The 24,187-nt window shown below is 43.6% G+C and overlaps 1 protein-coding gene across 1 annotated transcript in view; it reads right to left on the bottom strand.

Annotated features, from left to right (window-relative positions):
* Window positions 1-439: 439 nt before the first annotated feature.
* The window catches only part of LOC142290537 (cytochrome P450 4V2-like), a 93,976-nt gene continuing 70,228 nt past the window's right edge, over window positions 440-24,187 (bottom strand). The window contains exons 8-11 of the mRNA XM_075334502.1: window positions 21,558-21,660; window positions 2,730-2,864; window positions 2,455-2,634; window positions 440-677 (exon numbers count right to left, since the gene is read on the bottom strand). Coding sequence (XP_075190617.1) covers window positions 502-677; window positions 2,455-2,634; window positions 2,730-2,864; window positions 21,558-21,660 — 594 coding nt within the window. The 3' untranslated portion in view covers window positions 440-501. The remainder of the gene's footprint in view (window positions 678-2,454; window positions 2,635-2,729; window positions 2,865-21,557; window positions 21,661-24,187) is intronic.

Below are 24,187 nucleotides of genomic sequence, written 5' to 3' on the forward strand. Positions count from 1 at the left end.
GAACGAGACCTCCGTTCGGCGGACCGAACTCGAGCCGAACCACGACCGATTCGCTCATCTCTACTATTGAAGTCCCAGAATACACACAAGGGAAACTGGAATGAGCATAAATAGTGCTACCCGCTTACCTTACCCCACGGCAACCACAGTCTCACTGCTGTGCCGCCTAACACGAAAAGCAGGAATAGAGCTCTGTCATAGATGGTACAGATATATAGCAAAGCTGACATAATTGATGAAATGATAATTGGTCCTATTTTTATTATTGATTATGTAACCAATTGAAAGCACAATAAACACTATAAATTTTATGTATAATTCTAAGTTTTACATATATATGTAGTGTTATATAAATGAAGTTTATAATAGCCAGTATGTATGAAAAACACCAAACCAAGACAATGTTGTGATATCACAAAGTACTGTATAACATTCAGAAACTGTATAAACTTTTATTTAGTCTCAATAATATCACAATTTTTTTTTTATTTAGCGATTTTCTTATTCACTTAGAAATTGTCTTCTGTCTTTTAGCTGAATCCAAATACCTTCCTGCGGACGAAGGATGAGCTCTCCTACAAGACCCAATTCATCACGTTTTTGATTTGTTTCAATCCAGAACTTACGCAATATAGTAGATAGAACAACTTTTTCTTCCATTAAAGCAAACCGTTGACCTAGATGGCACATTACAAAATAGAAGAACTATGTAAGATGCTTGATAGATCACTCTTCGTCTTAAATGGAATCTGTCAGCAGGTTTTTGCTATGTAATCTGAAGACAACAGGTGATAGAGGCTGACACACAGATGTCAGCAATCTGTCATTTATTACCCTGCTGTGCTGTAATTTACTTACAGTGAAGGTTTTATGACCTGCCTGGACTACACTAGTCTGACTATGTCCCCTCCCCCTCTGATTAGCACCTTCTGTCTATAGACCTTGTTCATTGACAGCATGGTGCGGGCTTCTGAGCCCTACTGTATTGCTAAATCTAAAATCTGATTGTGTTAGAACTGCTGCACCTAGTAAACTAAATCATACATCATTGGATTCAGAGACTCTTTGCCTACATCATACTGCTCTCAGATGAGTTAGCAAAAACCTGCTCAAAGATTCCATTCAAATTTGCAATTTTCAATCCATATGCCTCACTTTGACATGACCCAATCATCACTGTCTCAGTGAAAATAGTTTACTACATAATAATACTCAACTCTAAATAATCGGAAAAACTTCTCTGTGGTTCCGCCATTGTTTATAACACTATAAATTCTCATTAGCATTTGTTGTCTCTCACAATCTGCCCCACTAAATACTTTTTGCCATTCAAGGTGTGTGAATACATTTCTAAAACTTTATATAGTTAGGTCCTGAAATATTTGCGACTGAAACTTTCTTTTTTGGGCTCTGTATTAGAGATGAGTGATCCTGCCAAGTGATGTGTTGTAAAATGGTGTAGGAGGACTGTAAAAGAAAGAAAATAAAAAAGGGTTAAAGCAGTATATACTTACCGAGTCTCCCGGCGGCTGCAGCGCTATTTCCAGGGCCGCCAATTATTCCTCATCCATATTCACTTTTCTCCCCTTACACCGTCGCCTTTAATTTGCTGCCGTTGGACCACGCCCCCACCCTCTGAGACAGAATCTGTGATTGGTTGGAATCACAAATGCTGTCTGTGTCCTTATACTGGCGATAAATAAATAAATAAAACAATTGGTGTAGGGTCCCCCTGTATTGATTCTAGCACAGATAAAGACACGGTGCTACTGGCTGCAGTCCCCAGCCGTGCATTTATCTTGGCTGTGTATCAAAATAAGAGGAACCGCATGCATTTTTTTTTTAAATACATTTAAATAAATAAATCATTTTAAAAAACTGTGTGACATTCCCCCCAATTTTGACACCCAGTCAAGATAAAGCCTGACAGCTGGGGCTGGTTGTCATGGTCATCTCCCTTTGACAGGCTCAGGCTCAGAGTATCTTATTACTATCTGAGACTCTACACATTAAATGTGCTTTTTCCTTTTGGCATGCACGGGGTTAATGTCAGTTTTCTTGCTAGAAGAAAGCTCATTACCCCTCCTCAGGTGTTTCCACTGACAACCACTCACACCCTGGATAAATACCCTCTGCTCCCAGCAGAGGGTGCCAGTTATTCAGAATTTATTCTGGAGCTTGGTCTTGAGTGGGAAGGAGTTGTTTCCTGCCGCTGCTGCTGACATCTTCAGTTGTTTGCTATGGATGTACTCTGTTATTTAGTTACCTTCCCCTCACCTTATTAATCCCCTATACACCTTCTTGTAGTCCCCCTGGTATTTGTTTTTGGGGTGTGTGAGTTTTGCTGTTTCCCCCAGTCTGTGTTGTTTGCTAGTGGGGTATATATATATATATATATATATATATATATTAAATATTATATTTATATATTAATAAGTACTATTTTTTACTTACCAATACAGTTTCGGAGTCCTGCAGAAAAAGGAATATAGGCATAGGGGTTGCGACCATTTGTGGCTTCAGGAAAAAACCTCTCTGGTCTAAATTCTTCTGGCTCTGGAAAGTATTCTGGGTCCCGGTGTAATGCATATGGAACAATTAACACATTAACTCCTTTAGGAACCTTAAATCCCCCTGAACAAAAAAAAATTGATTATTTCTGATTGAAAAGTGAAGATCTGATTTGTTGTAGGATTACAATGACTGATAATTTGATATGAGACTCATACGGATAATGCAGTCTTCACAAATAGTGCGGGCATAGAAAGGAACTGATGGGAACAATCGCAGGGCCTCCTTGATCACTGCTTCAAGATATCGCAGGTTTTTCAGATCTTCCATTGTGACAGGCCGATCCGATTCACCTGATAAAAAATAGGGTAAAATACATTCAAGAAAATGTTTAAAAAAATAATAGAACTTGCAATTAACATATAAATATCAGGAAATATTAAAAAGTTTTACTTTTGGGTGAATATTTCTGAATATCAAATACATGCCTTTTTTAGTTAACCATTAAAATGTTATTCTACATGTAGATTTATTTGACATTCCAGGTTTTACAGATGTGTAAAATCTTGATAGAACAGTAGTATGGTTCAAATTTCTTTTTTCTTCTGTCTTGTTCTATTAGTTGCCATTTTTTACACCAAATTCTTCAAAATGCTGCATGTGATTCAGGAATTTGGAACAAAGTAAAAATGGTCTTTTTTTCTGACTTGAAGTGTTTTTGCGATTTTTGTTTTGGAGCCAAATGTCACACAATTCTTTTGTGCTCAAAAATACACCAGGGGGGAAATTGGAGGGGAGTTGTGTCAAATTTTGCAAATTTGTAAAAAGCTGTAATTGATGAATCAGGTGAAAACATTTTACATCCCTAACATTCACTAACAAACCTCACCACCCTAGATACCATCCGCACCTATGCACCGAGTAGGATACCTGACGCTGACTGATCCTAGAACTGGGCCTGATGTGGGGAATGGATTGGATGAGCGCTTAGTCATCCCCACTAAGCAGTAAAGATGACATAGGGACCATACACATAAAAAAACTAAAAGTTGCCCCATTTTTGCCCATTGAAAATAAAACAATAATAATAATAATACAAATATATGCATGTTTGGTATCGCCGCTTTTGGAAATGCCAGTCTATCAAAATATAACATCAATTAATTGATTCATACATGTCATGGCACAAAAAAGTTTAAATTGCCAAAATTACAGTTTTTTGGTGGCTAAAACATTTAATTAAAATGCAATATCAGGCAATCACAACATCACATTTACACAATAATGGTCTAATTAAAAGCCAGCTCATGACGCAAAACAAATGCCCAGATCCCAAAAAATCAGAATGCTACGGGTCTCAGAAAATGGTGACAAAATGTGCTATTTTCTTTTTGACAAACACCTGAATTTTTTTTTCACCACTTAGATAAAAGTAAACCTATTCATGATTGGTGTCTATGTACTCGCGCTGACCTGGGGAATCATATTGCTAGGTCATTTTTTCAAAATAGCGAACACGGTAAATTAAAAATCCCAAAAACCAGTGTGCAATTGTACTTTTTTTTTTTTTTGCAATTTCATCGCATTTGGATTTTTTTTTCTCTTTTTTTCCAGTACAATATGGGGCAGAATGAAAAGTGTGAAAAAACAAGCCCCTTATAGGACTATAAAAATGGAAAAATAAAAGTTATGGCTCTGGGAAGAAGGGGAGGAAAAAACAAAAGTGAAAAACGGAAAATCACCGGGGGGTGAAGGGGTTAACATATGTCAGGCCCACAGTGAAAGGCAATTGGTCATTTCCCCTTTAAAATTAGGTTCCCTAGACATGTCACACATACTATGATTAGGGATGCCCAGCGCAACAGAAACGCGTCAGTTTTTCTATCCTGTTCATCATTACTTTACTTTAATGGACTGAATTAAAATAAATATTTTAACTACCATTTGTATGTGCTGAAAAATCCTTGTTTCTCCAGTCACATTGCTGTTCTCCGAGCACCCACCGGTAACGTCTTAACCTGGCACTTCAACATCGACCGGCATGTTGACCTTCACTTCCCTTTTTTTTTACCAAATGATTGATAATATCCAACGTTTCGCATAAACTGTCTTAGAAATTCAAAATAAATGTATTCTATATATAATTTTTCTTGTTTTAGTCCATAGATCATACGTTGGTGTATCTCTGCCCATAAATCATACTTAGCTACGTCTTTCCTTGTAGATCACTTTATTCTATCTCTTCCCATACATCATACTTTGTTGTATCACTTGATGTTTAGGACACTATGTCAGAAATACTTTATGGTGAGGCCTTTATATTTTACTCCATGGTATTATTTCTTAGTACATACATTTTACTATGTATTTATGCAGGATATTAATTCAAGGCTGAGAAAATTTTCAATTTAATCAACTGTTTATATAAGAAAAAGAATATTGCACGTACAGTGAATGCATTTCCAAATCCCACCGGCTGATGCATTAACGATGAATTCTTTGATGTTTTAGGAATTAATTACACATCATTCTGGTTGTTCTTCAGGGTAGCAAAATGCATGTTTTATTGGATTTTAAAATTAATTATTATGAACTAACACAAAGAATAAAGAGCATCTGCTTGCCTTATTTACCAAAGACTTATAGAGGCAACAGACAATGGTCTAATGGTGCTAGGTACAAAATGGGTACAGTGCTGAACCAATTGGACCCAACTTTCTAATTCTACCAGAGCTATATTAATAGCATGTCAAGACTCATGGGATGGAAAGCTACAGCCACATAAATTCCACTGAAAAACTTTGTTAGCACCCGATTTTTGCCCTATATTTTACCCTGACAAAGTTACCAATGTACAAGCTAACTGTAACGGGTGTGTCACGGGTGACAGATAGTGGTTTCTGGCCATAAAAGGTCACAGCATTTGGCTTTTGGACCCAGCAGGAGCTCGTATTCCACCCAGCTGTTGATTGTCAGTATTCCCTTGGTGTTTAAATACCTCTTCTTTCCATTGGACTGGTGCTGGTGATATTTTCAGTTCCTTTAAGCCGAGGTTGAAAGCAGGAGGCTTGTACTTCTCTGTGGTATCGTTACTGTTACTTTACTGAACTTCTACCTGAGTCATCTGTAGATAAGTAGTTCATGCTATTCCCCTGTGTCTTCTCCTTGTGTCTTCTATAGTGGTTAGTGGGGTTGATGAAGAGCTCATCCCATTCATTCCCTATTTAGAGCCCGGCATTAGGAATACCTAGAGTCAGGTATCCGGCTTGGCGCATAGGTGCGAAACCTATCGAAGATGGTGAGGGACCCCAGGGACCAGCAGTAGGTTTGGTCAGGGGTTGCCATCTTCCCTCTCCCTAGACACAGGGTTTCCCTTACCTTTCGCCATGCGCTTGGTACCTCGCTGTACCTAGTGTGACACTGATGTACCCATGGGGTTCTAGACCCAGATGAGAGCAAAACATTTTTTTTTTTCATTTTGTATGGCCATTGTACTTTAGGATGCCACAAAACAAGGCAGAGAATAGTTTGTTTTTGTTTACATCTACCATATGGTTCCAGAAATATGGGCATAATGCTAAGACTTTCCCCTATAGAATCCTGTGAGCCATATCCAGTTGGTTAAGACCATAGAAATTAGCACTATAAAGACCCATATCTGTGAAACCAATTAAAAAAAGCAATTGATTATTCAGGGGAGCAGCAAGAATTAAATCAGCGCAAACTCTGGTCACTTTTGACCTGGCAACAGATTATTTTTTAATAACACTGCTATATGAAAATTGAATAATGCTAATATACAATACAATGATGACAGGATTATCAACCTCCTTAACAAATTTTTCTGGGCAAGTGAAGCAAAAATCACAGGAGGTTGCAATTTTTCAAAAACATATTTATATTCCTAAATATAGAGACCACTCATACATGCCACATCCTGAAAGCGTCCTCAGCATAAGGCCCTTGACTCACAAAGACCCCCATGTGTGTCTTGTATTGGCATATGCCCAGTTCAGAGAATCAGAAGCAGTATTTCTCTTTCACATGTACACCAAAGAGGGCAGAAAAAAATACTCTGTTTTTATGGATTATTCTTAAATGTCACATGTCATGTATAGAGTTAATCTTCAGACACCCGCACTCTGAACACGACTACTCGGAGGAAAAAACTTTAATCCTCCTGACAGCGTTTCAGTTTCAGTCATCGGGGGTGAAACCAGCGAGGGTTCAGTCACCGCTCAGTGTATCAAGAACGGCTCACAGAAAAGGGCATGAATTTAAAAAAATCATAGAAAAAGAAGTAGCCATTACAAAAAAAGTGGTTGTTTCATCAATATTTTGCACCTCTGCTCGCCCATCCTTTATCATGGGGACCCGCTAGTGCATTGGTAATCTGATCTTGTTTTGGTAATAGCTGTTTCTTTTTATTTTTATTTTTTTTACATTTATGTTCTTTTCTGTCAGCCCATTTTTTAATTTAGTTATGGGCAAAAATGAGGTAGTCTTGCCACTGACTGTTGGGTTCAATTAAAACTGGCCATTTTTGTGTGCTAAGTATTACAATTTTTCCATGTTTTTTCATAGCAGAAATGCATGTCAATATTCTCATATTCATTGTTCCACATATCTTAGCACTGCAGTGTGCAACTGTCTCCTTTTTATTAACATTGTTAATAAGTCATAAGTCACAGGGTAACATCCACCACTTGCCCTTCAGGTGACATGGTGTAATTGTGGCCCCCCTGGGCTTCAGGCGCCACAGGGTATTGCACCTCATTTCATGGGTAAAATTCCTCCCGGGTTAGGAGGGGGTTAACTGCAAAACACACACATATAACAGTAAACTATAACAATGTGCTTTCCCACAGGGAGATGGACTAGGACAGACAGGGTGGTTAGCCATCACGAAGCATGGGACTTCTCCAGTCGCTAGGATAACCACTGGAGTTGGGCACCACTTGGGGTAAAAAGTAGGCACAACCATCACACTAGAGTAGACTTCCCTGGGCACAGCTTGAGATAACATCTAGCACAGACAAGAGGAGTTGAGCATTCCTCTCTCTTTGTGGGCCCTTGGCTTGGAACTGGAGGCTTGGCCCGGGTTCCGGATAGCAATCGAGGGACACCGCACTAGAAAGACTTTCATGGGCACTGACAGTGACCGCCGACTATCTGGGATCGGCTGGAGCACATTGGAAAAGACCTGAAACCGCAGCCCCTGCCTCTGTCTCTCAATTGCCGTCGCCGTCACTCAGCACTGCAGCGCCAACGGGGACTACCACCACCCATCATCCTCCCTGGGGTTACCCCAGTGACACCATCCCAGCTGTGACCCTCACCATCAGCCCCCGAGAGCAGCACCCGCAGTGGTGGCTCATTTCAGGCTGCGGACCACAGGTAGCGTCACGATCTAAAAAGACTTTCCTCACCATCACTACCACCCCATCCTCCATCCTTTCTCCCGTCCACCACCTTCCCTCCCTTCTGTATGCCTCAGGGTTACGAAACCAAGCCAGATCAGCCCGTGACGACGCAGCGGATCTGCACCCCCGGCCCGGTGATGAGTCGGGTGAAAACCCCTCGACCCCAGGGTGTTACATTTGGCGTCACAAACAGGATATTCATGCCTGCAACAACCGGGTACTGTGCGCCTATTGAACTTTCTGTTTATGGACTGCATGTGGCATATTCACTGGGAAGGAACAACCACGGGAAGGGCAGTCTCCAGTCAAGGAAACCGCCTATACCAAAACATGGTATCCATCCACAGACAGCTGTTTTGGGGTATTTGCCCCTCTTCAGTGGGGAGTAGGAAACTGGCTAGTGGGAGCAATGCCTAATAGAAGACTACATAGGTAAGGATGGTTGACCTCGGGGAGATCAACATCCAACACCGCGGAAACACCATCACGTGTTTCTCAACGCAGTGACACTAGAACAAGGCCCCCTGAGAAAATATGCAAAACAAGAATGCCATGGAGACACCATCACATGTTTCTCAAGTAAGTAAATAACAGCACAGCGTGTGATAAGAGAGTCACAGCTTATTTTTGATTAGTAACTTGAGTTGAGCGAGCATTAATATTCGCATATTTATTCTGAATAGTGTGTGCAACGCAAGTCAATGGGAAATTCTCGCAATGTAACGAGTAACCCAAATACTATACTATTCGCTACTCGCATGAATAGTGTGCCATTCGGGTTACTCGTTACATTTCGAGTTTTCCCCATTGACTTGCGTTCCACACACTATTCGGAATGAATACGCGAGTATTAGACAGTACTTGTATGAGTATAGCGAGTACAAATAGTTAGGTACTCGCACAACTCTATTTTTAACCCCTACAGCATGCTGTCCTCAGATTACACACCTGACTTGCTGACAGATTCCCTGTAAGTGGAGGTAAAACGCTAAAACATTATATTAATTTAACATTCTTTTATTGTTAAATACCATTTAAATGCTACATGCAAAAGTACAAAAACTATGGTGAAGTGAAATATAATTAAAAAGTACAAATCCATAGCAGTTATTCTCCTTTGATGTGACTTTGTGTAAAAACTTCAAAAATGTAATTTTATAGTAAAAGCCAATTCCGGATATAATACAATTGAAATACAATTATGCTATCAAATGTCAGACCCTTTTGAATCTTTTCTTTAGGATTTCCAAATTTTGGGGTTTTAACATCCCCCGTAATGGATGCGTGTGTTATTATATGCAGTTTTAGATATGGAAGCTGCACAAACTTTGGTAGACTTAAGTAGAAAATCACCATACCGTCTGCATTAATCAGTGTCATCGGCTGCTCTAAATGAGTTCCCTTGATGCTTAAACAAATTTGAGCTTTCATTACACTGAATTTATAGAGTTAAAATATTTCCAGTATGTAGGACACAGAAAATTCATTACCTGTAAACATGTAGCTACAGATTAAATCAAAATTATCCAACCCCCATTGTAAATTAGGTTTATTAGCAAAATTTACAAACTTCCTGCTTTTTACAATAAACCAATGAGACAAGAACAATTTAAATGGCTCCGTACAGCCAGTATATAATGGATTACTCCAAATTCAACACAAAAATACACTTTTACCAAGTCTACCAAGGTTGGGTTTCAAAATAAGTCATAGCAGATTCTGGAGTGCTCTTCACTAGTGATGCGCGAGCACTAAAATGCCTGGGTGCTCGTTACTCAAGCCAGGCAATGTGTAATGCTTTAGTCCTCATCTCGAGTAACGAGCATTATAGAAGTCAATGGGAGATTCAAATACCGCCAGGTCCACCATGAGTTCTGCTGGGAGGGATAGAAATCACTGTGGAGATGATAGAGAATGCTGGCAGAGGAGAGAGAGAAAGATCTTGGCATTTATTTCCTAAAATACTCTGTGCTGCGGGTGGAACCAGCACTTTCCAGCATGTGACCTACTACAGTATCTCATCACTCATTTCCTGAAATACTCTGTGCTGCACGAACACTATTCTCATTAAACTGTGTAACTCTCAGGCTGTGACCAGCCGCAAGATTATCATACCCTGAAATAATCTGTGCTGCAGGTGGAACCTGCATTTTCCAGCTTGTGACCTACTACAATATCTCAACATTCCTGTCCTGAAATACTCTGTGCTGCAAGGGGCCCTGCATCATTCACATTGTAATGTTTCTTCTGTGACCTACCACAACATCAGCTTACTGTTTTTCTGAAATAATCTGTACCTCTGACCTCTTATAAGACTGTGACATTACTTTGCTGAATTACTCTGTGCTGCTGGGAGACCCTTCTTTTTCCACTATGAAACTCTCAGTCTGTGACCTACCCTAAGATCAGTACACTCCTCTATTGAAATGCTTTGTGTGGTTGGGAGACCCCACTTTACTCTCCCCATTGTATAGACCCAGCATAATACCACCATATAGTAACGAAATTGCATTGTAAAGACCCAGCATAATAGCACCTTATAATAATGAGATTGCATTGTATAGACCCAGCATAATACTACCATATGGTAACAAAATTGCATTGTACAGATCTATCATAATAATATTATGTAGTAACCACATTACATTGCATTTCATTGACACAGCATAATACTGCCATATAGTAACCACATTACATTGAATTGTGTAGACCAAGCATAATACTGCCATATAGTAACAAGATTGTATTGTAGAGATCAAGCATAATACCACCATATAGTAACGAGATTGCATTGAAAAGACCCAGCATAATACCACTATATAGTTACAAGATTGTATTGTATAAACCAAGCATAATACCGCCATATAGTAATGAGATTGCATTGCAAATACCCAGCATATTATTGCCATATAGCAACCACATTACATTGCATTTTATAGACCCAATATAGATCCACCAAATAGTAACCACATTCCATTGCGTTTAATAGACCCAACATAATACTACCATGTAGTAACCACTTTACATTGCATTGGATAGAATCGGCATAATACTGCCATATAGTAATCACATTGCATTGTATAGACCCAAACACTGTGAAACACTGGCACAAGATCGACCAACATGGCGCATGCTGATCCACAAAGGCTGCAAGACTTCTGAGGCCAGAAAAACATTTAGAGCAGAAGAGAAGCGAGTACTCTGCAAAGTTAAGGGTGCTTTACACGCTGCGACATCGCTAATGATATATCGTCGGGATCACGGTGTTTGTGACGCACATCCGGCGTTAGCGACATCACAGCGTGTGACAGCGAGGAGCGACGATTAATGATCGCACAAATGGCAAAAATCGTTGATCGTTGACACGTCGCTCCAAATCATAATGTCGTTGGTGTTTCATTCCACAGGTTGTTCATCGTTCCTGCGGCGTCAAACATCGCTGTGTGTAACACCGTAGAAATGACGAACATCATCCTACCTGCGTCCACCGAAAAGGAGGAAGGAAGGAGGTGGGCGGCATGTACCGGCTGCTCATCTCCTCCCCTCCTCTTCTATTGGGCGGCCGTTTTGTGACGTCGCTGTGACACCGAACGCACCTCCCCCTTGAAGGAGGGAGTGTTCGGCAGTCATAGCGACGTCGCTCAACAGGTATGTGCGTGTGACGCTGCCATAGCAATATTGTTCGCTACGGCAGCGATCACCACATGTCGCACGAACGACGGAGGCGGGTGCTATCGCTCGCAACATCGCTAGCAATCACTAGCGATGTCACAGCGTGTAAAGCACCCTTTAGGGCTGCAAATGCTGAGACAATGGTGCCCACACATGACTGCCCAACATGTGACATTTTGTGCCCGCATAGCCCTTATCAGTCACTTGGGGACACATCGCGCACAGCCCACAATCCTTTAGATGTCAAGGTCTTCTTCGAATACGATGGAAAAACATAATCATTATGCTGGGGTCTATACAGCGCAATCTTTTTACTATATGGCCACCTCAGCTTTGCTACAGCTGAGTGAGTGGAGATGTAGCAGAGCAGAGACAGTAAGAGATGCTCAAGGACGCTCCATCAGTCTTTGCTCTGCAACATCTGACTGTCTCACTCAAATGTAGCAGAGCTGAAATGGTCAGATGTAGCAGAGCAGAGACAGTCAGAGATGCTACATCTGTCTCTGCACTGCTTTTTCTGACTATCTCAGATGTAGTAGAGCTGAGATGGTGAGATATAGCAGAGCAGAGATGGTCAGAGACGCAACATCTGTCTCTGCTCTGCTACATTTGACTGTCTCACTTAGATATAGCAGAGCTGAAACAGTCATATGTAGCAGAGCAGAGATGGTCAGAGATGCTACATGTGTCTCTGCACTGCTATATCTGACCATCTTACCCAGTTGTAGCAGAGCTGAGATGGTTAGATGTAGCAGATGTGAGACTGTCAGATGTAGTAAAGCAGAAATGGTCAGATGGTCAGATGTAGGAGAGTGGGTAGAGTAAGGGGTACTTTGCACGTTGCGAAATCGCTACTACGATCTCGTCGGGGTCAAATCGAAAGTGACGCACATCCAGCGCCAGTAACGACGTTGCAACGTGTAAAGCCTAGAAGCACCGATAAACGATCGCAAAAGCATCGAAAATCGGTGATCTGTGTAGTGTCGGTCCTTTCCATAATTTCGCTGCAGCGACAAGTACAATGTTGTTCCTTGTTCCTGCAGCAGCACACATCTCTGTGTATGAAGCCGCAGGAGCGAGGAACATCTCCTTACCTGCATACCGCCTGCAATGAGGAAGGAAGAAGGTGGGCGGGATGTTTACCTCCCGCTCATCTCCGCCCCTGCGCTTCTATTGGCCGCCTACCGTGTGACGACGTTGTGACGCCGCACGACCCGCCCCCTTAGGAAGGAGGCGGGTTGCCGGCCAGAGCGACGTCGCAGGGCAGGTAAGTGCGTGTGAAGCTGCCGTAGTGATAATGTTCGCTACGGCAGCTATCACAAGAGATCGCATGTGCGACAGGGGCGGGGACTACCGCGCTCGGCATCGCTACCAGTGGCTAGCGATGTCGCAGCGTACAAAGTACCCCTAAGAGATGCTACATCTGTTGTAGCATCTCTAATCGTCTTTGCTTTGCTACATCTGACCACCTCTGCTCTGTTACATCTGAGTGAAACCATCAGATGTAGCAGAGCAGAGACAGATAGATGTAAGAGAGAGATAGAGAGAACTAACCTGGGAGTTCTTCAGCTCTAAAAGAGTCCAGCTGAGAGGAGTCCCTGAACTCAGCTGGGGAAATCCCTGACTTCAGTGTGTGGCATTGAAAGAAGCTGCTTCACTTTAACCCAAGCACCACCAATGCTTAGTACTGCTTGCTACTTGATCGAGCATCCTAATGCATGATCAAATAACAAGCAGTGCTGACCACACTTGCTCATCCCTACTCATCCTATTCGCAAGAATTGAACCCTATAGAAAATCTTTGGTTGCTTGTCTATATTTTCGCCTTGTCCTTTTATTCTTCTGACCATTATGTTCTTCTCCAGGGATTGCTCTCTTTGTATGATGTGTCAAAGTAGGAAAGTCATAGATTGGTGATCCTTGCTTCGAGTGACATGTGTGGCTTGATTTGTTTCAAAATTGATTTGTTTGTTCTTCTTACCATCCATGGTAATGATAACATCCTTCTCGTATTTCGATTCTTGTTATATTTTGTTCCTTTATCATCTAGGTTTCGCATCCATATGATACTACAGAAATGACCAGACTATGTATGAGCCATGATTTCATCACAAGTGAGTTGGTCCTCAAATTGAAGACCTTGTCCAGTAACTTCATTGTTGAATTTCCAACAGCTATCCTCCTATTGACTTCAGATGTCGTTATTGCATCTTGAGTGATCATTGATCCGAGTAGGTTGAAGAGCTTTACAACTTCCAGTTAGTCGCTGTTGATCTTAAAAGTGTCCCAGTCATACCTGGCAGTAGTCAATATCTTTGTATTGCATACGAGTCCCATATTCGAGCTTTCAATCATGATACTGTAATAAGTCTTCCATTCCATCTATGTTTGTTGCTATCAATGTTGTATCATCTGTGTATTTAAGATTGTTGATCATTCGTCCAGTAATTTTGATTCCTCCTTTTTCGGCAAGTTCAGCTTTCCTGAATATAGCTTTTGCATATAAATTGAAGAGAAATGGTGCAGGATGCAGCCTTGTCTTCTGCCTTGCTCTACTTTGAACCATGCCGTGTCATCACGTTCTGTTAGGACTGTTGGTTCTTGGTTGATATAAAAATTACGGAAGAGGCTGACCAGATGGTTCAGCACATCCATATCCTTCATGGTATTCCAAAGTTTCTGGTGATTAACACAGACGAAGGCTTTGCTGTAGTCAATGAAAAAAGAAATAGATCTTGTTCTTGTATTCTTTGGCCATTTTCTATTATTTATCTGTCAGCAATTACATAATTAGTTACTCTGCCTTTTCTGATTCTTGCTTGGCCCTCTGGCGTGTTCCTTTGTCAAAGTAAGGCCTTTTTTACATGCCAAAAACAAACACGTTTTTCATTGACATGTATGTGCCATGATTTCGGCACATGTGTGTTCTCCGTGTGCTCTCCGTGGTGCTGATGTCTCCGGCTCTCCTGTCTCTGGCTGCTGCTGTCTCCCCTCTGCTGTTACTTCTGGATTGCAGTGCAGTAAATATTCATGAGCATAATTATCCGGCCTGGAGGCAGGAGACAGCAGCGGCCAGATACAGCAGCGCTGGAGACAGGTGAATATAAAAATCATTTTATTTCAAAGAACGTGTTTTCTCTGGTACTAGAGATGGGCGGACTTGCAGAAAAGCAGGACTGGCGGATCCCTGTTATCTTTTTTTTATATTCCAATCTGGAATCCGGTCCCCATATAAGTTTATGGGGATCAGAAACTAGAGATTAAAAATGTTGGTAGAAGAGATAGGGAGATAAGAGTGTGGTATACTCACCAAGGCTCTGTCATGGCGGCAAGCTGCTTTCAGGTTGCGCATTCACTTCCGAAGCAGCGTTCATTGAATATGCATTGCTTTCCCATCCCATCAGTGCCTGTGATTGGTTGCAGTCAGCTGTGCCCCTATACTGAGTGGCAGTGTGACAGCTGACTGCTTCCATTCACAGGCACTTTGCTCGTCTGTATCGTAGGCCGGGGTCACACTGGCATATGGTATCCGATGCAAGAGCATTGGATGCGATATGCTAATGACCCTCGGCTCAGGCTCTGCTGCGAGCTTGGTCCGAGTGTCATGTGACTGTGACCCAATCCTGTGATCAGATGATAGCTGTGAAGGAGAGTGAGGGATTAATTCCTCCACCTCCTCCATTGTCAGCCTGTGTGTATATTTCACTTGGATAACAGCAGAGTGCAGTCTGATGTTTCTCTCGCACCCATAGACTTGTATGGGAGCAAGTGATTAGGAGACTCGCAGACAGGCAGGTGTTACACTTGTGTGTGACTCGCGCGAGTATTGAGTCGCATCTCCTGGCATGGCCTGCCGATCTCTGGACAGGAGCGTTCACCTGCATGTATTTCTATACAGCTGCACACTTGTGTCCAAAGTCTGGCAGGCCATTCCAGGAACTGCGAATTATTATTATTACTCACGTGAGTAACAAGCAAGTGCAACACCATCCAGAATCGCAGCATGCTGCAATTTTTTCCCCCAGTCCGATTAGGGCTGAGGAAAAACTCGCAGATGTGAGTTGCAGCATTGTCTTACATGGGGGCGAGTGCAATGCGGACGCCGACGCCCCCTTCATGGGAGAGACAACAACAAAAGCTACACTTGGAGATCACAACAGGAGAACAGCGACGACGGGAGATTGCTGGTCACACCAAACAAGAATAGGAGCACTTCAGGAATGCCACCTTCCGGGTCAGAGGCCCACAGTACCATGGCCTAGTGGAGCGATTTGACCCCGACAAAGGATGGGGGTTCAGTTGGAATTGGGCTGGGGTATTTGTTTCCGGAGAGATGTGGAAGGGCACCTTCCGAGGGGGCATCCGGGACGTAACATGGAGCCGAGGGAGGTGGTTTCCTACACCCGGCATTGTGGAGAGCGGGACTGGTATGCCCTAAATGTAAAGAGGCATGTCCTCCTGGATGCAAAAGCTATGCCAGCCTCTGCCGTGAATTATGGGTTGTAATGGTAGCGGGACCCGGCTATCTAATTCTAATGTTGTGTTTTTTCTTTTGTTATTTTTCTAAGTTTGTTATTTTCCTGAAAATGATAAGTAAAATTTGAAAAATGCTAAAAATGTTGATTATCTGGGAAAGTCACACAATTTTCTGCCAAATATTTAAAAGTTAAAAATGGACCATGGCCGTGGGACTGGCAGCAGCCAGCACAAACTTCTGCTTTTGTATATAGTTGTGCCCAGTGCGCCCAACAGAGTCGTCTTTTAAGCCTCCAGGACTTCAACTCCGTCACGTACCCAAGTAGGAAGCAGCGGGTTAGGTTGTTTGGGTGGCAGGTTGAAGGGAAAGGGACAATGGGAATGGACTGCAGTACAGTAGGCTGAGCCACCGACTACCGCTACAACCGGTAGCGTTCCCACAGTTCTTTTAATAAAAAATTAACTCTGCGGGTTTAAAATGTAATGTTTAAGTAATGTGCCTCCCCTGTGAGGGAAGTGAAATTGTAAATTGAACCTGTTATCTTTTCTCTTTTCTAGTTAACAAAATAAACCTCTGGTTGTCCTGTAGCTCGGGGACGAGCTACATTTTTCCAAGGGGGAATGTGATGCCCCTGGACTAGTCAGGGCGTCACAGGGGACTGCATGCTCTTTATTCTTGCAGGACTCATCCCCTCTTGGTTCTGGGTTCCCAACTTGCAGCACTGCCTCCATCAGCATCCAAAAATCCTAATCACACCTCACACCACACCCTGTCAGACACACCAGTGGGCTGCTAAGCTGGAATAGAGCCACCCGAGGGGTCAAGCAGACTGATGGGAGATGACAAGTCAGAACAGTGTAGTCCTCAAGCAGAGAGGAGCTAGGAGGGTGCATGTGGCTCCCGGGGAGGAGAAGATTGGGTTGTAGACGGTGGTCTGGACCCGGAGGAGTCGGAGACCTGGTCACGGGATATTGGGACTGGGTTCCTGACTTAGTCTTGGAGGATGGTAAGCAGCAAGTACAATAGCCAGTCTGGGACCGAAAGTATGGCGGATTACTGGACCCTGCCATCTGAAAAGCCGCCTATTTGAATTCAACTTTACTTTTTTCAATTTGGAAGGGGATCATGTGACACATCAAACACAGAGAATTGCACAAGAAAAATAATGGTGTGCTCATTTTTAACGTAGCTTTATTCATTATCGAGTTATTGACATGTTTGTGACATGGAACAACGACAGTAACCCACTAAAGGATGTGCTCAAAGTGCTGCCCATTGTGTTGAATTGTCGACGTAATTCTCTTTTCCCACTCTTGACACAATAGAGCAATACCGCAGAAAAAATGCCATCACAGGCCTCCTGTATCCGTTGTGTCAGGTCCCCTAATCATGGATCCTGGATCTGCGGTATTGCTCTCAGTGTGTCAAGAGTGGGAGAAGAAAATTGTGTTGACAATTCAACACAATGGGCAGCACTTTGAGCCCATCCTTTAGTGGGTTACTGTTGTTGCTCCATGTCACAAACGTGTCAATAACTCAATAATGAATAAAGATACGTTAAAAATGAGCACACCATTGTTTTTCTTATGCAATTCTGTGTTTGATGTGTCACATGATCCCCTTTCAAATTGAAAAAAGTAAAGTTGAATTCAAATAGGCGGCTTTGCAGATGGCCGCCATGGGCGTTACTCAGTCTCAAATGTTTGGCCCCTCTCAATGTAGTAATATGCCACAAATGGTAAGATGATATTTGCAACCCCTTCCATTTCATCACGGTGTATTCATACTTATGGCCCACCCTGTACAATGTCCATATAATACCAACAACACAAATATCAACATAAAATGCCCAAATAATAATGTACGGTCCCCAAATAATACTAATTTACTGTGCCCAAGTATTACAAACCAAATAATACAGTAAACAAAATATACCAGTCTACCATGTCTACAGGGGTCCAAAAAGCATATAACGAAGTGAGGTTTGGGCCATATATATGTCTGGGACACCATGAAGTTCACAAAATTCTTAGAGAAAAAGATTTTGAAAAAAGTAGATTTCTGTGAGGTCGGCAGTGTCAAATTAGATTCCTGATGGGGCAACAACATCAGGTATCTGAGGCTCATATTTTTAAGGAAGTGAAGTCCATAGGGGGTTACTAACAATAGGCACTGACTCATTTGCTGTCCTGTAGCATCTGCGTGGGATTTCATTATCATTAGAGGGAGAAGAGGAGGAGGAATAATAGAGTAAGGTAGCATTATCTCCCTCAACATTAGTGTTGGCGGCAAGGAAGGCATATGTCTTTTCGGCTGAATACCTTCTTTGGGACGAGCTGGACATTTCATTCTTCCCATGTAAGGTGTGTGTAAAATAACCAAATTTTGTTCAGGTGTGTGTGTGTTTCGTGTAAACTTTTTTATTAGTTTATTAGTATCAGTATCAGCGTGCAATCCCTGGAATAATAATGAACTGGATGCTAATGCCCATGAGGAATGGGCTGAGATTCGTCAGGAACACTGCCAGAAGCTGGTGTCTGGCTACCTTTCAGGTGTTCAGCAGGTCATAACAAAGAATGGGGTTGAATAATTATGAGACCTCAGTTATTACTGAAAGTGGAATTTTGTGTTGAATTTGGAGAAACCACTTGTAATATTAGTTGTGTTAAGCTACTTTAATAGTTTTTGTCACGCTCACCACCTGGGGATGAAGCGGCGAGTATGGTTATGTTGCATCCCAAAGGTGAGGTGGACCCACTTCACCAGAAGGGGGGGACCTGGATCCATCCAGGCAAGGAAAGTGCGGCGTTCAGGGACTGTGGCAACTGAGCCTGGGCTAGGTGACAGTGTGGCGCCCTGGACTAGCCAGGTCGTCACAGGTAACACTCAAACACCCCCACCCCCACTAGACAGTAACATTAGCCAAACACAAAATCCTTGTTGCCTCCCTCCAGGGTCTGATGTCCACACCAGGTGGGGCGGAGCCAAGCGGTTGGCTCCACCCACCGAGGTGTTTACAGGCCTGGAGGCGGGAAAAGAGACAGTTTAGTCCAGGAGGTGGAAGAGAGAGGAGTAAACACTTGGGTGTCTGGGTTTGTGGCCCAGGCACTGACAGCAAGGTTGGCAGACGGTGGTGGCCGTCTGCAGGGGTGGTGAAGCAACGCGGAACCGTAGGACCGGGGTCGGGCGTTGGCCTGCCAGTACCGACCGGGGAGTGAAGTGAAGCCAGCACACACAGGCAGGGCCATCGGACCCTGACCAGGCTTGGAGCCGCCGACAATAGTCCAATCCGAATGTGACCGGAACCCCAGGGGTTTCCTAACAACCAAAGACCCGATAGAAGGCAACCGCCCACACCGTGAGGGTATACAGCTACCGCCTAAGGCTAGAGACCCAAGGTCCAGCGCCTGCGGGCAAACGGGCTCCTCCGGCATCCATACACCGGGGAGTGGACTACCGTTGGGGATCCATCGTAGTCAAACAAGTACATCAAGGTGCAGGGAAAGACAGCCACCATCATCTATCCGGGGAGAAACCCTGCAGCCGGCTGCGGGACCCGTCCATCCAGCTGTTTGGTTTACCGAGGACTTTGTGCATCTCTTGCTGAGTGAGTACACTCATGCCATCTGGCACCGCACCGCGCTGTCACTGCAACCCTGCACCTCACCAACCCTGCCTCCCCGTCACACCACCGGGCCCCGGGACCACCGACCCCTACCCACGGAGGGGAAAACAACATCCCAGCTGCTCCCTACCATCGCTCCCGTGATCCCCGTCACCAGCAGCGGTGGTGCCCATCTTCACCACAACCCGTGGGTGGCATCACGGACTAAATCACCCAAACCAACCACCTCTTTCACTCACGGGCAAGGAGCGCCGCTCGAGTTCCCGAATCCGGCCCACCGCTCGAGCCACCGAGCAGCAGCAGCCGCAGCAGCACCAGACCCGAGCGTTAGCGAGCGCGCAGCAGCGGCGGCGTCCTCCCAGCCCGCGACAACAGCAGGACAGGGGACAGCCTACGGTCAGACAGGACTGGTATGGAACACAGTACAGTTCAGGAATGGGTCAGGATCATTCTGGTCCCAGGAAGCAGGAACATATACAGGGCAGGCAAGGAATACTGGCAGTCCTGGCCACAGAAACAGACAGGAAGACAGGACAGAAGAGACTGGAAGTCATCAGGCAAAGCTCCAGACATCGGGCAGAGGTTGTCAAACAACAGACATTGGCATAGCTCCACTCATCGGGCAGAGGTCGTCAGACACCAGACATCGGGCAAGGCTCTAGACATTGGGCAGAGGTTGTCAGACAACGAACATCAGGCATGGCTCCAGGCATCGGGCAGAGGTTGTCTGACACTGGACATCGGGCAAGGCTTGACTTCGGGCAGAGATCGTCAGACACCGGACATTAGGCATGGCTCCAGGCATCGGGCAGAGGTCATCTGACACCGTAAATTGGGCATGGACCACAGCAGGAGTGGTGCAAGCACAGCAGGCTTGGACCATAACAGGGTGGTTGCAAGCACACCAGGTTTGGACCACAACAGGGTGGTGCAGGCACAGTGGGCTTAGACCGCAACAGAGTGGTGCAGGCTCAGCAGGAACTTCGGTCATGAGGTTTAAAACACAAACGGGACTTTATTTACAGAAACAGGACATAGCAGGGTTTCAAGTACAGAAAACAGCAGGAATTCATAACAGGACACAAACTTGTACCAGGGGAAAACATGGACAGGACAGGTTCAGGGTAGACATAAGCAGGCCAGAACTAATTACACAAAGGATTGGTGCTGGATACAGGGAGATCAGAGTAACATGGCAGGACTAACACAAGGCTAGGTTATGGAACCTAAGGCAGTTGCTTGGCCATGCCCATCAGCAAAGAGGAAATAGCAAAGAGGAATTTTTATACCAGATGTCTGCCATCCAAAAGCTCGGGACACCAATTCAAGGTGCATACACAGCCCCAATATAAGCGGGGAAGGTGAGCGTGCACACAGCCTAGGCTTTAACCAGGAACCCAGCAGGAGACGTTCAGGGCCTGGGACCTAGGGACCGAACACATATGGATGGCCATATGGGACAGCAGAGGTCCACACAACACATCAGTGGCAGTGCAGCAGAGCAGGGAACCGTGCAAGCAACCAAAAGTAAACAGCAACAGTATCCCAGCTGGGTAAGGGGAGGAGAGTGCAGGGACATCAATGCTAGGATGCACCGGGATGCGGGTATAAGTTTGGAACCAGAACACTGACGTTACAGTTCTTATTTGGTTTGCAAAGGGGTTGAATACTTTGCTTGCAGCTGTACATGAATGGATGTATTATGATAAGCAATGCTATAGTTTTCATAATTTTAAAAAATAAATCATGTTTTGAAAGTTGTACATTATGATATAAAATAGTAAGAAAAGTAGCCCTGTATTTAGTCCAGAAATAAGGAGAAGAAAATACAAATGTAAGGAAGACATACCAAATACTTCATCTAACTCTTTATGGACTTCTAGCTGTGCCTCTGGGTGAGATCCCAACAAATATAAAGACCAATTCATAGCAGCAGCCGTTGTATCATGGCCCTGGTAAAAAATAGAAATTAGGTCATCATTTTATTAAAGATCATTAATCTAGTTTTCCTAAAATCACAAGTATTTCCTAATCCCAAGGAATCGAGAAAATGGGGCAGAACTGAGCCTCATCTTCAATGTAGCTCTATGGGACTGCTGGAGGACTGAATGGAGCCAAGGCATGCATATCTCCATTCTAATCAAGACAGGACTCTGCAGGGCCCTGTTCTTGGAATTTGAAGATACCATCTACCCAACGGAACTTGTGGTTTTGAGAAAACTCCTTTATTTATCGCCTTACCGCCAAAGCCTCTTTTCACCTTCCCACCAGGCCAAATCTTACAATTGTGACCAGTGTCTATTTATGAAGATCAAAAGGGTGTACCAAATCTAAAATGAAGATTAGGAATGGGGACATCAAGGGAACGCCAAAACAATAAATGGTTCAAAAATATAATTTTTACTGAAAAAATATATTAAAAGTTAACTGAATTAAAATACAGAAAGGTGGCTGACAAAGGAAAGCAAAAGTTTAATTAAGCTATCAGGTACAGGATTGTATACCCAGATCAGAATACATCAACATCCTACTATAAATTATTACCCCAAAGTTAATTAGCATGTGCGATACCATAAGTAAGTGCCAGCATGCAGTAAGTGAATACCAAGACTAGGGAGATTAATGAACAGTAATTACCTGGAAATGTAGCTTAGCAAATACAGTTGAAACTAGAAGTTTCAACCAGAACATACACTATCTAAGGCTAGCGCCACACATCCGTGCTGCCGGCACGTGTTTGTCATTTTTTACACGTACCGGCGGCACGGAGACACGTTAACCAATGCTACCCTATTGTAGCAGGCACACACACGTAAAACCACACGGAACGTGTGTCCGTGTGCGTTTGTACGTGTGTGCGTTTTTCAAAGCGCTGACATGTCAGTGTTTTCTCCGGCAGCACGGGTGTCACACGGCCCGCACCCGTACCACACGGGTGTAGTGTGGATGCGGTCCCGTGTGACACGCGCCGGAGAAAACACACATGTCAGTGAAAAAAACAAAAAACATTAACTCACCTTCTCCAGCCCTCCTGTCTCTGCTGCTGCTGCCTCTTGCTGCTGACCGCCGCTCATTATTCTCATTGAATATTCACTTCACTGCCTGGCAGCAGCAGCAGCGGAGAGACGGGAGGGCTGGAGACCGAAGATCAGCACCACGGACAGCAGCGCGGACATCAGGAAGGACCAGGTGAGTATGATAATTACCGGTTCTACGTGTGCTATCGCGGATAGCACACGTAGAACACACGTGTCACGCACGTACCAGAGACACGTACTTACCTGCACGCAACACGCAGGGAAAATACGTGTCTCTCGGCACGTGCGTGATTTTCACGTGAGTGTGGCAGAAGCCTAAAAAGACACATCTGCACGTTTTTCTCACTATCTGACATGAAATCAGAATAAATCAATTAGGAACCAAAATTATTTCTATTTGCCAAATGACCAAATAATGATATTATCAGGCAGGGAGAGACCATGGACATTGGCCCCTTCCCAGAATGATATCAGCCTGGAGCTGCTGCTTTATCTGGTTAGTAAAATATGAAGGACCCTAAGTCATTTTTTTTTAATTATTTATTTACTTTTACACTACACTTGTAGCTGTCACGATCAGGTTAGGTGACCAGGTAGGCAGTATGAGAAGGAATACAACAGGCTGACTGCAGCCAATCATAGAGGGTGGGTGGGGAATCAGTGAATATTAATTTTGTTTAAACAGTGGGGGGCATGTATAACAGTCTGACTGCAGCCAATAACAGACACTGACACATAGGGTGGGCAGGGGAAGCAGTGAATATTTATTTTGTTTAAACAGCAGGCAAGTACAGCAGTCTGACTGCTGTGTTATCTTTGGGAAACATAGTATGTATAATATTACTGCTCTTACCCCCATTTGCTCTCTTTTGCAGCCTTCTAGACCTTACTAGGACTAATTTACCGCATTTAAATTTGAGTCCCATTGACATGTATGGGGTTCGGGTCCAGGTTCTGATGCGGGTACCCGAACTGAACTTTAGACTAAAGTCCGGCCGAACCTGGCGAACCCAAACAATCACTGGTCTGCTCATCCCTAAACCTGACGTCTCTTTAAGCTTATGGTGCTTAGTAAAATGCACAACAGGCTGACATTACAAAAGGGCCTTCCAGGTCACAGTCTAGTGTGATCCGGTGAATCTGAAGAGCAGTGACGTCACTCAGAACAGGATTGGAACTGCAGGTGGTAGGTGAGTATATTAACAGACTATCACTATAGTACAAGTACATACACAGGTTTGAGGGAAAAAAATATAATTGGAGGACTTTTTTAGTCAATGAATTCAAGTTTTTCATTCAATCCCATTACAATATGGGTATAAAATCTTGTCCATAGCCATGCAGTCTGCCTTTGCGAACAGATGAATTAATCAGTTGGTCTAAAAAGATCAAATTGAAGTATGGTAACCACTACAATAATCTGTGATATTTCATGCCTCCT

Source organism: Anomaloglossus baeobatrachus, chromosome 1 (genome assembly GCF_048569485.1).
Source record: "Anomaloglossus baeobatrachus isolate aAnoBae1 chromosome 1, aAnoBae1.hap1, whole genome shotgun sequence".
Taxonomy (NCBI): Eukaryota; Metazoa; Chordata; class Amphibia; order Anura; family Aromobatidae; genus Anomaloglossus; species Anomaloglossus baeobatrachus.